Below are 15063 nucleotides of genomic sequence, written 5' to 3'. Positions count from 1 at the left end.
GCACATGAAGCTTGTAGAGGCCCAGAAGCCTTACCTCCATCCTCACACTTCTCTGGGGGCTTGGCCTTCTTGGCCAGGCGGGGGTCCAGCCAGGTGGTGGTCTTGCTGTTGTGACTGTTAAGGACAGATAAGAGAAACATTCAAAAACCTGAGCCAGCTACTGACACTGGTATTTTCATGAGAGTAAAGGTAGACAGTCATGTACCCACCTACTCTATATTCTGTTATACTTTCTTTGAAAGCTACACAAGTCAATAACTGATTGACACATTTATACATCCTGCTATGCATTCAAATGAAGGAAAACTGAAAGAGTATTCATTATGATTTTGTGGCTGGAAGTAGATGCCGGCGACGTTCAGGCCCTACCTTACCAAGGCCCGATTGCTTCTGCCAAATTCAAGGCCCGGCCCGGCCCTGTCCGAAACCCGAAATCAGAAATAACTTCCATCTTTAGTAAATTCATTAGCTGTTCTTCTCAGCCTATCACTTGGCGCTCTGAGTATCCATAGCAACAGCTCTACTTGGGCTGCTCATTGAATGTTTTAAAACTTTTATTTAACTAGGTAAGTCAGTTAAGAACAAATTCTTATTTTCAATGACGGCCTAGGAACAGTGGGTTAACAGATTTGTACTTTGTCAGCTAGGGGATTTGAACTTGCAACCTTTCGGTTACTAGTCCAACGCTCTAACCACTAGGCCCTAATGACAAGACATGAGAGAGCTGTTAACTCTCCAAAACTCAAGGAACATTATTATTTTCTGTGAAATAATCTCTCCTGTCTTATATTTGACGAGGTTGAAGCACTTCTGACACCATGTTCTTAGATCTTAGTCAGATATGACTGTACTGCTCAGCAGAGCATGACCAAACGGCTCAGCTTCAAAATGTTAGTGTTCAATTTAGTGATACCCGAGCCCTACCTGTAGCGAGTTATTGATGAAAAAAAACTGCCTTACCCGGCCCTAACAAGTCGGGCTCGGGTCGGGTAACAGAGATCTACCTGGAAGCCAAATCTGTTTACAAAGAACTCAAGGGCTTCTGAGAGAGCTTTATTTACTAAATTGTTCCTAAATCACAGTATTGATTTGTCAGGAAGTTGTCTTGAAGAGAAACCATCAAATTCCTTAGCTTTGTCCTTAACCACCTTTGGAAGAATCATGTAGGCTAGGGCTGTAAGTCAATATAAGTAGATTTTAAAGAGTCCCACACCAGTCCAGGCATTGGCTTGTTTGCCTAACTAACCTAAATCCTCTGTCTGTTCGGCATGGCTTATGTAACACCTGTGCTATATGCTTCACTAATCTAATCAACAATGTAATGATACTTTGCATGATGCTGATCAGATATAGTCATCCATGCATAACCTGTAATGTACATAACATTCCACATTCAGTCTAGAGCAGAAATGCATGTTCTGCATTTGAAACATATTAAGCTCATATTAATGAGCTTTGAACTCAGGAGTTATCTATGCGAGTACAGTGTCGTAGCACTGTGTAACCAACCAGGACTAAAATGCTGTCTCTTTGTCCTGTTCCTGAGTAGATATACAGGAGCTGGTGCAGTACTCACTCTATGAAGTAGACCATGCCCGTCTCGGTGTAGGCCATCTCCCAGTTGAGAGGCAGGGGTTCCAGGCTGTCATCGCCGGGCAGAGAGCTCCACATACGGAAGTCCATGGCACTGCTGGACTGGGTGTAGCTGGGCACCGCCTTCCTCCACGATGCCCCTTCTTTGTGCTCTGTAGCCCGAGAGAGAGAGAGAGAGAGAGAGAGAGAGAGAGAGAGAGAGAGAGAAGGTTAGTCTGCATGGACACCTCCAGCCTCCCAGCATGCAGTGGAAGGGGGGAGGGTTTGATGTTGCTACAGGATTTGCATGCAAGAGATGGTGTGTTCTGTTCACCAATACTCTTTTTTTCATTTGCATGTGCATGTACGTGTGAGCGTATTTATGCATATGTGGTACCCTCCCCCTGGATTTAAATTATACAAGTAGCTGAGGTGGATTCATAGTAAACAAATAGGCAATTTGAAGCAATTTTGGCACAATAATACTGTCTCACTGCTATTTATGGTTATTTCTATGTTAAAAAATGTATTTATTAATTTAATGAGAACTGCAATAAAAGCACACCAATCAACTTTGCACCCAACTGGTCCTTGCAAACTTCGGGCCATAAAAAGCTGCTAATGGAGGGACTGTTTGTGTAATGCTAACCTCTGCACAAGCTTATTCTAGTTTATTCCCCAGAACTGATGCAGCCGATAAGCGTGTCAAATTTGTGTATGTGATTCTGTATTTCAGTAAATACTACACTACCGCATCCATGACTTGCTGATATTTACAACATATCCCCTATCTACTTGAAGAATGGGGAGGAACTGGCAAACTTCTCCAAATGAGTCTGCCTCCCCATGCTAATCTGACACACACACACACACACACACACACACACACACACACACACACACACACACACACACACACACACACACACACACACACACACACACACACACACACACACACACACACACACACACACACACACACACACACACACACACACAGGATGCTTTGACTTGCCTCATGTAAACATGCACAATGGGCAGCCTTGGGGCTGCTCCTTGTGGAGAGTTCATAGGGCTGAGAGCCTGACAGCTCACACCATACTGACTGCACTAGACCAGGTCTCTCCAACCCTGTTCCTGGAGAGCTACCCTCCTGTAGGTTTTCAATCCAACCCTAGTTGTAACTCACCTGATTCAGCTTCTCAACCAGTAAATTATTAGAATCAGGTGCACTAGATTAGGGTTGGAGTGAAACCCTATAGGACGGTAGCTCTTCAGGAACAGGGTTTGAGAGCCCTGCACTAGACACATACAGGAAGTCAGCCAGGGGTCAGGGTTTGTCTTTCACAGAGAGACCAGGGAAGTTTGGGCATTACGCTTAATTTTTCCATGAACCTTCTGATCCGTTCATAACTGTTTCCATCTATGGTTGGTTTAGAATGAAAAGTGCCTAACACCCCCACATTGCTGCAGTACAGCAGACAGGTGATTTATTTGACTTAGAAAGACTTGTTCCTGTCCATCTTGCATGCCTGATAATAAAACAGCAGCAGGCATACTGTATCCCATTTCTCTTAGAGTCAGGCTATCCTTGAGCACATACTTTAATTTCTTATTTAAAAAACGTTGTTATTGTTTTTATTTTTTAAACTGCATTATTGGTTAGGGCTTGTAAGTAAGCATTTCACTGTACCTGTTGTATTCAGCACATGTGACAAATAAAATTTGATTTGATTTTGACTGCTCCTTTGAGAGAGAGGTCCTGATTGATAACACACACAGAGTCTCTGGTCAATGGGTAAGAAGTCTGCTGCCTTCAAGGTAACCTGCACTCCAGTAGAAAGTGTTACTGATACTGAATGTGCTTGAGGCATAACCTTGAGATGGAGACTGCGGGAAGTGGCTGGCTATACAGACAGAGCATGACAGATAGCACAGACTGGGAGTAATGGGGAAGATGATCAGAGCTCCATAGGTCAATATATATAGAGCAGAAATGTATAGAGCAGAAATATATTATAGAGAAAAAAAATGATATTGTCCATAGCAGGGGCTAGAACAGGTTCAGGCAAAAGAACGAAAAACTGGAAAATAACAAAAGAATTCTCAGAACGGAAACAGATCTGTAGTGTTCCGGAACAGAATCGTTATTTTAAAATCTTGAGAATCGTTTAATACTGTTATTTTTTTTCCCAAAAATATTCAGAATATCTAGTATATATTTCTGCAATTCAGTGTAGTTCTGATGGTAATAATAGCCTAAACACATTCCAATTCATGTCAGGTAATAATGTTCAGCGCTTCATGCCAAGCCCCCTACATGTCCATCCCTCTTTCTCACTCTCTTCCCATCTCGCGCCTGCACTTGTATGACCAATCAAACATGTAAACAACTAGCTTACCCATTCCGTAGCAAGTTTATCTACTGTAAATGTAAAAACTATTATTTTTTTGTAGGTTCAGAACTCTATGCTGGTCGGAAACACAGGAATGGAACAAAGAAAATAGGGGTTCTGTTCGTAGCAGAACAATTGGAAAATCATTTGTGTTCCACCCCTGGTCCATAGTCATCATAATGTAGAGCTAAAAGTAGAACATGAGAGACAGATACTGGGAGAAATATGTGAGGTACAACAGAGAACTATCCTGAGGAAAGAGAAAAAGGGCAGGAGAGGGGTTTTGAGTATGAGATGTACTGACCTGGGAGGCCGTTGGCCAGAGGTGGCCTCTCATCATCGTCTTCTTCCTCAGGGACCACGCTGTCCTTCCTGTCCATCTTGCTGACTGACGTGGTGCGTTTTCGCTGGACCTCGTTGTCATAGTCCTCATCAAACAGCACCTGATCCACCAGGTCAGGCTGTACCAGGGTGGGCTCCGCTGGGGGCTTTGGGGTCCCATAGTAGTTACCTAGAGAGAGAGACAGAGAATGAGAGAGAGATATATGAGTGTCTGACACGTTCCCTATTCTTAACCATACCTGTAGCTGGCATGGTAAGATGGTAAGATATTGCCATTTATTGCCATTTATTGTGCATTTAGGCTATCTGAAAAATAACTGGTTAAGTAAGGGGACCACAATCTTGAAATCACGGTACTGTAGCTTTCATGAGGCTTACACAAGTGTATGTTGGCAATTCCACCACTTTCAAACACATTTTCATTATCTCCAGCACAATACCAGTGAAAATGTACATCTACATTTTACATCTACATTTGTGAAAATTGAGCTTTTCTACATTTTACATTTTTTTAACTGCCTAAAAATATTCTGTGAAGATAACAGAGCATCATTTGCTAATTTAGGTCACGGATGGATCAATCTCTGACTAGCTGCTGAACACTCTGGGTATCTAAATTTATGCAGAGAAAATATAATTATTCAACATTCATTAAGATAGTTGAACACCGCCATTCTTTTAGCTTTCATGAGGCTTACACAAGTGTATGAGATCCTTAAGAGCCTTTAAGAATACCACTGTTTGGATAGTTACCACTTTGATACATTATGTAAATAATACTATTATTATTAGTATTATTATTATATTAAAATATATCATGTGCAAAAATATTCAAAGAACATTTTCATTTGCAGCATACAAACTTAAAGGGCAATTCCACCACTTTTCAACCTAATTTGTATTATCTCTAGCACAATACATATTTCTACATATGAAGAAACACAGTACCAGTACCAGTCAAAACTTTAGACACACCTACTCATTCAAAGGTTTGTCTTTAATTTTGCTATTTTCTACATTGTAGAATAATAGTGAAGACATCAAAACTATGAAATAACACATATGGAATAATGTAGTAACCAACTAGTGTTAAACAAATCAAAATATATGTTATATTTGAAATTCTTCAAAGTAGCCATCCTTTGCCTTGATGACAGCTTAGCACACTCTTGGCATTTTCTCAACCAGCTTCATGAGATAGTCACCTGGAATCCATTTAAATTAACAGGTGTGCCTTGCTAAAAGTTCATTTGTGGAATTTCTTTCCTTCTTATTGTGTTTGAGCCAATCAGCTGTGTTGTGACAAGGTAGGGTTGATATACAGAAAATAGCCCTATTTGGTAAAATACCAAGTCTATGTTATGGCAAGAATAAGCAAAGAGAAATGACAGTCCATCATTATTTTAAGAAATGAAGGTCAGTAAATATAGAACATTTCAAGAACTTTGAAAGTTTGTTCAAGTGCAGTCACAAAAACCATCAAGCGCTATGATGAAACTGGCTCTCATGTGGACCGCCACAGGAAAGGAAGACCCAGAGTTACCTCTGCTGCAGAGGATAGGTCCATTAGAGTTACCAGCCTTCGACATTGCAGCCCAAATAAATGCTTCACAGAGTTCAAGTAACAGACACATCTCAACATCAACTGTTCAGAGGAGACTGTGTAAAATCAGGCCTTCATGGTGAATTGCTGTGAAGAAACCACTACTAAAGGACACCAATAAGAAGAAGAGACTTGTTTGGGCAAAGAAACATTAGCAATGGACATTAGATCTGTGTAAATTTGTCCTTTGGTCTAGAGTCCAAATTGGAGATTTTTGGTTCCAAACGCTGTGCCTTTGTGAGACGCAGAGTAGATGAACGGATGATCTCCACATGTGTGTTTCCCACTGTGATTTATTTAGAATTCATGGCACACTTAACCAGCATGGCTACCACAGCATTCTGCAGCGATATGCCATCCTATCTGGTTTGCGCTTAGTGGGACTATCATTTGCTTTTCAAGAGGACAATGACCCAACACACCTCCAGGCTGTGTGAGTGCTATTTGACCAAGAAGGAGAGAGATTGAGTGTTGAATCAGATGACCTGGCCTCCACAATCACCCGACCTCAACCCAATTGAGATGGTTTGGGATGAGTTTGGACCGCAGAGGGAAGGAAAAGCAGCCAACAAGTGCTCAGCATATGTGGGAACTCCTTCAAGACTGTTGGAAAAGCATTCCTCATTTAGCTGGTTGAGAGAATGCCAAGAGTGTGCAAAGCTGTCATAAAGGCATAAACTATGAAATAACACATATGGAATCATGGAGTAAAAGTGTTAAACAAATTAAAATATATTAGTAGCTACTTTGAAGTATCTCAAATCTAAAATATATTTTAATTTGTTTAACACTTTTACTCCATGATTCCATATGTGTTATTTCATAGTTGATGCTTTCACTATTATTCTAAAATGTAGAAAATAGTCAAAATAAAGAAAAACCCTTGAATGAGTAGGTGTGTCCAAACTTTTGACTGGTACTGTATGTGAAAAAGGCGCTTTTCCACGTTTTGTAGAAAAGTATATAAAGTAAAATATTTATGCCTCAAAAATGAAAAAAAATGTGTGATTTTCAAACACTTTGAGATTCACAGTGACATGGAGATCAAGAAAATACCCTTCTTCTGTCTTGAAACTCATTGCAGGTTTTGAAAATCACCGTTTTTCTTACTTTTAATCCTACCCTGTGATGTCACAGAGAAACACTTTATTCTTATCTTTTTAACCACAGATCATAGAAATACGCTGTTTTCACATATGTCGACATTGGTATGGTGCTGGAGATAATGAATGAGGTTGAAAAGTGGCGGAGTTGTCCTTTAATATGATGAACAGGAATAACATTTACTCTCACGGGTGGCCAGAAAATAACTATATGTACACTACGCCCCTGAAAATAAGCCACGCCTCCTGAAAATAACCTAATTACATAAAAAATTACCCAGCTGCTGGGTCAAACCAGCATGAAAGTGAATGGGCACATTTGAGTGGTAAGGGTAAAACTAGACCAAAGTCTGGGTAATCCCAAATTTGGGTAATCCCAACAACCCAACTGGCTGGGTCAAAATAACCCAGTGTGTGTTCTGTCCAATATTTACCCAGTGTTGGGTTACCAAATAACCACATTTTTAACCCAGCATTTTTTGGGTGTAGTGTTCACATTTCATCTAAATGTTGTAGCTATATAAAATTATTAAATAGACAATATATTTGGGAAATATCCCATCTTTGCTCTTTTCTTCATTAGAATCCTGATGATTTCAAGTTGTATTGGATTTGTTTTGATCTGTTAAGGCATTAAATACATGTTGTTTAGTGTATTTAGAAATGTTTTGTATGTTTAGTTTAGTCTGTGAGAAGCAAGTTCTTTTAATGTTATATGTGATTTGGTTCATGTAGATACAACATTTCAATGTTGTTTACACACAATGTTGCCAAAAACCTGATTTAATATCCATATTCATAATGAGTTTGCAGCATTTTTTTTAGCAATCAGTAGAATGTTCACCACAAGTTTCTCAGAATTGCTTACCAGAAGTTTGCAAGTCTCCGCAAATTTGCAGCAACAGTTTGCCACAAAACTAATTTGCATGTGAAAATATGATCTTGTTGTAAATTTGCATCAAATTGGGCCAAAGATTTGCCACAAATGTTTGTCAGAAACCTGTCTCCCCACTCCCCACTAGGGATTTTTTCAGCAACCAATTGCACTGATCATTGAATATAGCAATGAACTATCTATGAGAATTTTTTCTCCTGATGAAGAAAAACCTTGTGACACTGCCTATAAATATTTTGTGAAGATAATGGAGCTTAGTCTGCTCATTTAGCTCATGGGATGATCAATCTCTGACTAGCTGTTGAACACTGTGTATACAAATGAATGCACAAATGTAAATATTCAACATTCGTTAAGATCTTTTTTAGATCTTTTTTATGTGCACACTGATTTGAGAAGCCGACAATATTTTATGTGTATTTGGAGTGTGAAAGCGCCCAGTCAGGGGAGATTTCTGTTAGAATTTGTTATTTTAAACTACGGGGAGGCCTCATAAACTGACAAGCATAGGGGTGGCTTGTTTGACATCACTTAAACATGGGAAATGCCAAGAGGTTGATGAGTCACCTTACTGTATAATTTCATGTGTACACTCATACTGTATGTACTCACAGTTCTCATAGGAATCAGAATCATGAACACAGTGGGATTCCCTGGCCCAAGAACATTTGACAAGAATTTGAATTAGACAGACTCTCCCATTTCCTGGTAACAGTTATGTCAGCAGCCCCAAACCATGTGCTTTGTTAATTTCTGGGCAGCTGTCCCTGTGCTGTGCTGCCTGACCCGACCTGAACCACACAGAAGAGCAGCGCCAGAGTGAGGGCTGAGCCCAGACGGACTCCCTCTCAGAGCCTGGCACAGATGGCTGTGTCTGCTTGGCATGAAACCTGGGACCCTGTGGGCCACCCTGGCACGAACTGCATCCCAGCAGCACCGCCTGGGAGAAGGAAGAGGCCTCAGCTCACTGGGCGGGGCAGGTCTGGCATTGCACTGGGTGAGTCTGTGTGACAAAGCCCCTCCTTAACTATGGGGGATATACAGTGCCTTGCAAAAGTATTCATCCCCCTTGGCGTTTTCTATTTTGTGGCATTACAATCTGTAATTTAAATGGATTTTTATGGATTTCATGTAACGGACACAAGTGAAATTCAAAAAATGTATTGTTTAAAAAAATTCTAAAAATATAAAACGTAAAAGTGGTGTGCGCATATGTATTCACGCCCTTTGCTATGAAGCCCCTAAATAAGATCTGGTGCAACCAATCACCTTCAGAAGTCACATAATTATTTAAAGAAAGTCCACCTGTGTGCAATCTAAGTGTCACATGATCTGTCACATGATCTCAGTATATATACACCACTTCTGAAAGGCTCCAGAGTCTGCAACACCACTAGGCAAGGGGCACCACCAAGCAAGCAGCACCATGAAGATCAAGGAGCTCGCCAAACAGGTCGGGGACAAAGTTGTGGAGAAGTACAGATCAGGGTTGGGTTAAAAAAATATATCAGAAACTTTGAACATCCCACAGAGCACCATTAAATCCATTATTAAAACATGGAAAGAATATGGCACCACAACAAACCTGCCAAGAGAGGGTCGCCCACCAAAACTCACAGACCAGGCAAGGAGGGCATTAATCTGAGAGGCAGCAAAGATACCAAAGATAACCCAGAAGGAGCTGCAAACCTCCACAGTGGATTGCCCCCCCCCCATCTATTGTCAGAGCTCATACTGTTAGGTGACCTAAATTGGGACATGCTTAAGAAGTAAAACTGTAAAACTGATTCAACTCATTCAACTGTGAGTGACTATATACAATAGCAGGAAAACCCATAAACAGACATTCTTGTGTCAACACTGAAAATAAAATATATATGTATTTTACTATGTATGAACTGTCATCTGCTGCTATAACAACATTTGCTATGTTTACATACAGGAGTTCACACAACAGCCAAGTTCAGCGTGTCATCACCAAGGCACAAACTAAACAGGTTTTCCTTTATAAAGAGGGCACCTCTTTTGTCAGAGAGGATACCGCAAGGATGGGAGGCCATATAAAGACATCTGGTAGCTGCTAGTAGTTTTTGGAAGCATGCGACCTCATAGGTAGAGAGGGCCATAAATACATGAATAAACCATAGATAGCTTCTCCTCTGCCTCTGCACTAGTGGAGTCAGCTGGCCAGACACAGTTCAGCAGGTTAAAACATCTACAGAGGATCTACTGAGGTTGGAGATCAGGTGGGGCAGCCTATCAGCACATTGCCGCTCTATAGAGTAAAGGAGTTCTTAATGGAAAGAGCAGCTCAAGGGCTCTTGAGTATCCTCGCCTCCTTGTGATCGAAGGTTTCAGTTCAAACAAGCCTCTTAATAATGTTTGCCTGATAAATCTATTTAGTCTTGGCCAATGCAATTCACTCTTGGCAGCTGTAATTAATTCAACAACGGACTATTAAGTTTATTAATCAATTATTGAACGCTTCTTTAGTGAATCCTCACCATCGTAGGTTCCGCACTCCAGAAGAAGGCCGCTCCCCTCCAGGATACGGAAGTCTCCCACGCTGATGAAGTTGTAGTCCACACCCGGTACCTCCCTTTCTCTGGGCAGCCGTGTGGTGCCTGTTAATCACACAAACAAATACAAACATGAGCATATGAGAATGCAATAACAATTGAATATAGAATGAGCCCATGAACACTGATGCAAAGGGTAGGAAACATATGGAGGGAGGGCCTATTTCGTGCTCACTGGTATCACAGATAGATCAAAGAAAAGGACATGGGGATTGTGTGATATTAGCATTAGGGGGTTCACAGCATTCTCTCATTAACAGGATGTCTGTATCCGTCTTCTTATGCCAGCTTTAGTCCCTGAAAATGCCCCCCATAAGGCAATTACTGAGGGCACCGCTACATGCCAAGCCTCTATCTCACCTGCAGCATCATTTAGATGTCACACCAATATTGCTGCTACTGTAACTATTCCATTGTCAACTTGTTGAGGGAAACATGAAGTTGAACTGTGCTTTGCTTTGAGGGTGCTGAGTATCTACTTGGGAGCAGAGTCTTTGAGCACACTTTTAACTTTATACCCCCAACACAGTCAATATAGTAATTCCATATGAATTGAATCACTTTCTCCTCCACCCATTTTAATTTGAATGAAATATTCCATACATGTTTGCTAATGGTAGAAGTGATGATACAGTTACTATTTGGACCTGAATGTCAAAACATTCAGGAGATGGAGGTGTTCAAAGTTGACCCATTTTGCATACTCCACCCTACCATCAGATATCCATGTCTTCATCACTGAAAAAACTGTTGAGTTTTATATAATTTGAACGTTTACAAAGTTTACAAAACAGGGTTGTCAATCTATTAAATGATTAATAATATATAATATATATATATATACACTGCTCAAAAAAATGAAGAGAACACTAAAATAACACATCCTAGATCTGAATGAATTAAATATTCTTATTAAATACTTTTTTCTTTACATAGTTGAATGTGCTGACAACAAAATCACATATAAATGATCAAAGGAAATCAAATGTATCAACCCATGGAGGTCTGGATTTGGAGTCACACTCAAAATTAAAGTGGAAAACCACACTACAGGGTGATCCAACTTTGATGTAATGTCCTTAAAACAAGTCAAAATGAGGCTCAGTAGTGTGTGTGGCCTCCACGTGCCTGTATGACCTCCCTACAATGCCTGGGCATGCTCCTGATGAGGTGACGGATGGTCTCCTTAGGGATCTTCTCCCAGACCTGGACTAAAGCATCCGCCAACTCCTGGACAGTCTGTGGTGCAACGTGGCGTTGGTGGATGGAGCGAGACATGATGTCCCAGATGTGCTCAATTGGATTCAGGTCTGGGGAAGGGGTGGGCCAGTCCATAGCATCAATCTCTTCCTCTTACAAGAACTGCTGACACACTCCAGCCACATGGGGTCTAGCATTGTCTTGCATAAGGAGGAACCCAGGGCCAACCGCACCAGCATATGGTCTCACAAGGGGTCTGAGGATCTCATCTCGGTACCTAATGGCAGTCAGGCTACCTCTGGCGAGCACATGGAGGGCTGTGCGGCCCCCCAAAGAAATGCCACACCATGACTGACCCACCGCCAAACCGGTCATGCTGGAGGATGTTGCAGGCAGCAGAACGTTCTCCACGGCGTCTCCAGACTCTGTCACGTCTGTCACATGTGCTCAGTGTGAACCTGCCCTCGACCAGCACAAAAACATCCTGTGGCGGACTGCAATAGCATCGAATAGTCCCCGCGATATGCAACTGTTCAGAAAGGAAGTTAGGAACCAATATACGCAGTCAGTCAGGAAAGCTAAGGCCAGCTTCTTCAGGCAGAAATTTGCTTCCTGTAGCTCCAACTCCAAAAAGTTCTGGGACACTGTGAAGTCGATGGAGAACAAGAGCACCTCCTCCCAGCTTCCCACTGCACTGAGGCTAGGTATCACGGTCACCACCAATAAATCCATGATTATCGAAAACTTCAACAAGCATTTCTCAACGGCTGGCCATCCCTTCCGCCTGGCTACTCCAACCTCGGCCAACAGCTCCGCCCCCCCCACAGCTACTCGCCCAAGCCTCTCCAGGTTCTCCTTTACCCAAATCCAGATAGCAGATGTTCTGAAAGAGCTGCAAAACCTGGACCCGTACAAATCAGCTGGGCTTGACAATCTGGACCCTCTATTTCTGAAACTATCCGCCGCCATTGTCGCAACCCCTATTACCAGCCTGTTCAACCACACTTTCATATCGTCTGAGATCCCCAAGGATTGGAAAGCTGCCGCAGTCATCCCCCACTTCAAAGGGGGAGACACCCTGGACCCAAACTGTTACAGACCTATATCCATCCTGCCCTGCCTATCTAAGGTCTTCGAAAGTCAAGTCAACAAACAGGTCACTGACCATCTCGAATCCCACCGTACCTTCTCCGCTGTGCAATCTGGTTTCCGAGCCGGTCACGGGTGCACCTCAGCCACGCTCAAGGTACTAAACGATATCATAACCGCCATCGATAAAAGATAGTACTGTGCAGCCGTCTTCATCGACCTTGCCAAGGCTTTCGACTCTGTCAATCACCATATTCTTATCGGCAGACTCAATAGCCTCGGTTTTTCTGATGACTGCCGTGCCTGGTTCACCAACTACTTTGCAGACAGATTTCAGTGTGTCGAATCGGAGGGCATGCTGTCCGGTCCTCTGGCAGTCTCTATGGGGGTGCCACAGGGTTCAATTCTCGGGCCGACTCTTTTCTTTGTATATATCAATGATGTTGCTCTTGCTGCGGGTGATTCCCTGATCCACCTCTACGCAGACGACACCATTCTATATGCTTCCGGCCCGTCCTTGGACACTGTGCTATCTAACCTCCAAATGAGCTTCAATGCCATACAACACTCCTTCCGTGGCCTCCAACTGCTCTTAAACGCTAGTAAAACCAAATGCATGCTTTTCAACCGCTCGATGCCTGCACCCGCACGCCTGACTAGCATCACCACCCTGGATGGTTCCGACCTTGAATATGTGGACATCTATAAGTACCTAGGTGTCTGGCTAGACTGTAAACCCTCCTTCCAGACTCATATCAAACATCTCCAATCGAAAATCAAATCTAGAGTCGGCTTTCTATTCCGCAACAAAGCCTCCTTCACTCACGCCACCAAACTTACCCTAGTAAAACTGACTATCCTACCGATCCTCGACTTCGGCGATGTCATCTACAAAATAGCTTCCAACACTCTACTCAGCAAACTGGATGCAGTTTATCACAGTGCCATCCGTTTTGTCACTAAAGCACCTTATACCACCCACCACTGCGACCTGTATGCTCTAGTCGGCTGGCCCTCGCTACATATTCGTCGCCAGACCCACTGGCTCTAGGTCATCTACAAGTCCATGCTTGGTAAAGCTCCACCTTATCTCAGTTCACTGTTCACGATGGCAACACCCACACGTAGCACGCGCTCCAGTAGGTCGTTCCAGTTCTCTGCTGCCTGTGACTGGAACAAATCGCAAAAATCGCTGAAGTTGGGGACTTTTATCTCCCTCACCAACTTCAAACATCTGCTATCTGAGCAGCTAACCGATCGCTGCAGCTGTACATAGTCTATGGTAAATAGCCCACCCATTTTTACCTACCTCATCCCCATACTGTTTTTATTTATTTACTATTCTGCTCTTTTGCACACCAATATCTCTACCTGTACACGACCATCTGATCATTTATCACTCCAGTGTTAATCTGCAAAGTTGTAATTATTCGCCTACCTCCTCATGCCTTTTGCACACAATGTATATAGACTCTTTTTTTCTCTACTGTGTTATTGACTTGTTAATTGTTTACTCCATGTGTAACTACTGTGTTCACACTGCTGTGCTTTATCTTGGCCAGGTCACAGTTGCAAATGAGAACTTGTTAATAATAATAATAATAATAATATATGCCATTTAGCAGACGCTTTTATCCAAAGCGACTTACAGTCATGTGTGCATACATTCTACGTATGGGTGGTCCCGGGGATCGAACCCACTACCCTGGTGTTACAAGCGCCATGCTCTACCAACTGAGCTACAGAAGGACCAACTAGCCTACCTGGTTAAATAAAGGTGAAATAAAACAATAAAACATGTAAAAAATCTGTGAAGAGCACAGGGCGCCAGTGGCGAATTTGTCAATCTTGGTGTTCTCTGGCAAATGCCAAACGTCCTGCATGGTGTTGGGCTGTAGTAAGCACAACCCCCACCTGTGGACGTCGGGCCCTCATACCACCCTCATGGAGTCTGTTTCTGACCGTTTGAGCAGACATATGCACATTTGTGGCCAGCTGGGGGTAATTTTGCAGGGCTCTGGCAGTGCTCCTCCTGATCCTCCTTGTACAAAGGTGGAAGTAGCGGTCCTGCTGCTGGGTTGTTGCCCACCTACGGCCTCCTCCATGTCTCCTGATGTACTGGTCTGTCTCCTGTTAGCACCACCATGCTCTGGACACTACGTTGACAGACACAGCAAACCTTCTTGCCACAGCTCGCATTAATGTGCCATCCTGGATGAGCTGCACTACCTGAGCCACTTGTGTGGGTTGTAGACTCCGTCTACCACTAGAGTGAAAGCAC

The 15063-nt window shown here is 42.6% G+C and overlaps 1 protein-coding gene across 1 annotated transcript in view; it reads right to left on the bottom strand.

The window, feature by feature from the left end:
• LOC124004355 (membrane-associated guanylate kinase, WW and PDZ domain-containing protein 3-like) overlaps positions 1 to 15063 on the bottom strand; it is a 153995-nt gene that overhangs the window by 24781 nt on the left and 114151 nt on the right. The window contains exons 3-6 of the mRNA XM_046313195.1: positions 10419 to 10538; positions 4276 to 4482; positions 1577 to 1745; positions 35 to 114 (exon numbers count right to left, since the gene is read on the bottom strand). Of these exons, the coding sequence (XP_046169151.1) occupies positions 35 to 114; positions 1577 to 1745; positions 4276 to 4482; positions 10419 to 10538 (576 nt within the window). The remainder of the gene's footprint in view (positions 1 to 34; positions 115 to 1576; positions 1746 to 4275; positions 4483 to 10418; positions 10539 to 15063) is intronic.

Source organism: Oncorhynchus gorbuscha, linkage group LG18 (genome assembly GCF_021184085.1).
Source record: "Oncorhynchus gorbuscha isolate QuinsamMale2020 ecotype Even-year linkage group LG18, OgorEven_v1.0, whole genome shotgun sequence".
NCBI lineage: Eukaryota > Metazoa > Chordata > Actinopteri > Salmoniformes > Salmonidae > Oncorhynchus > Oncorhynchus gorbuscha.
Note: the sequence above shows the minus strand (reverse complement) of the source record. Positions and strands in the feature narration are given on the sequence as shown.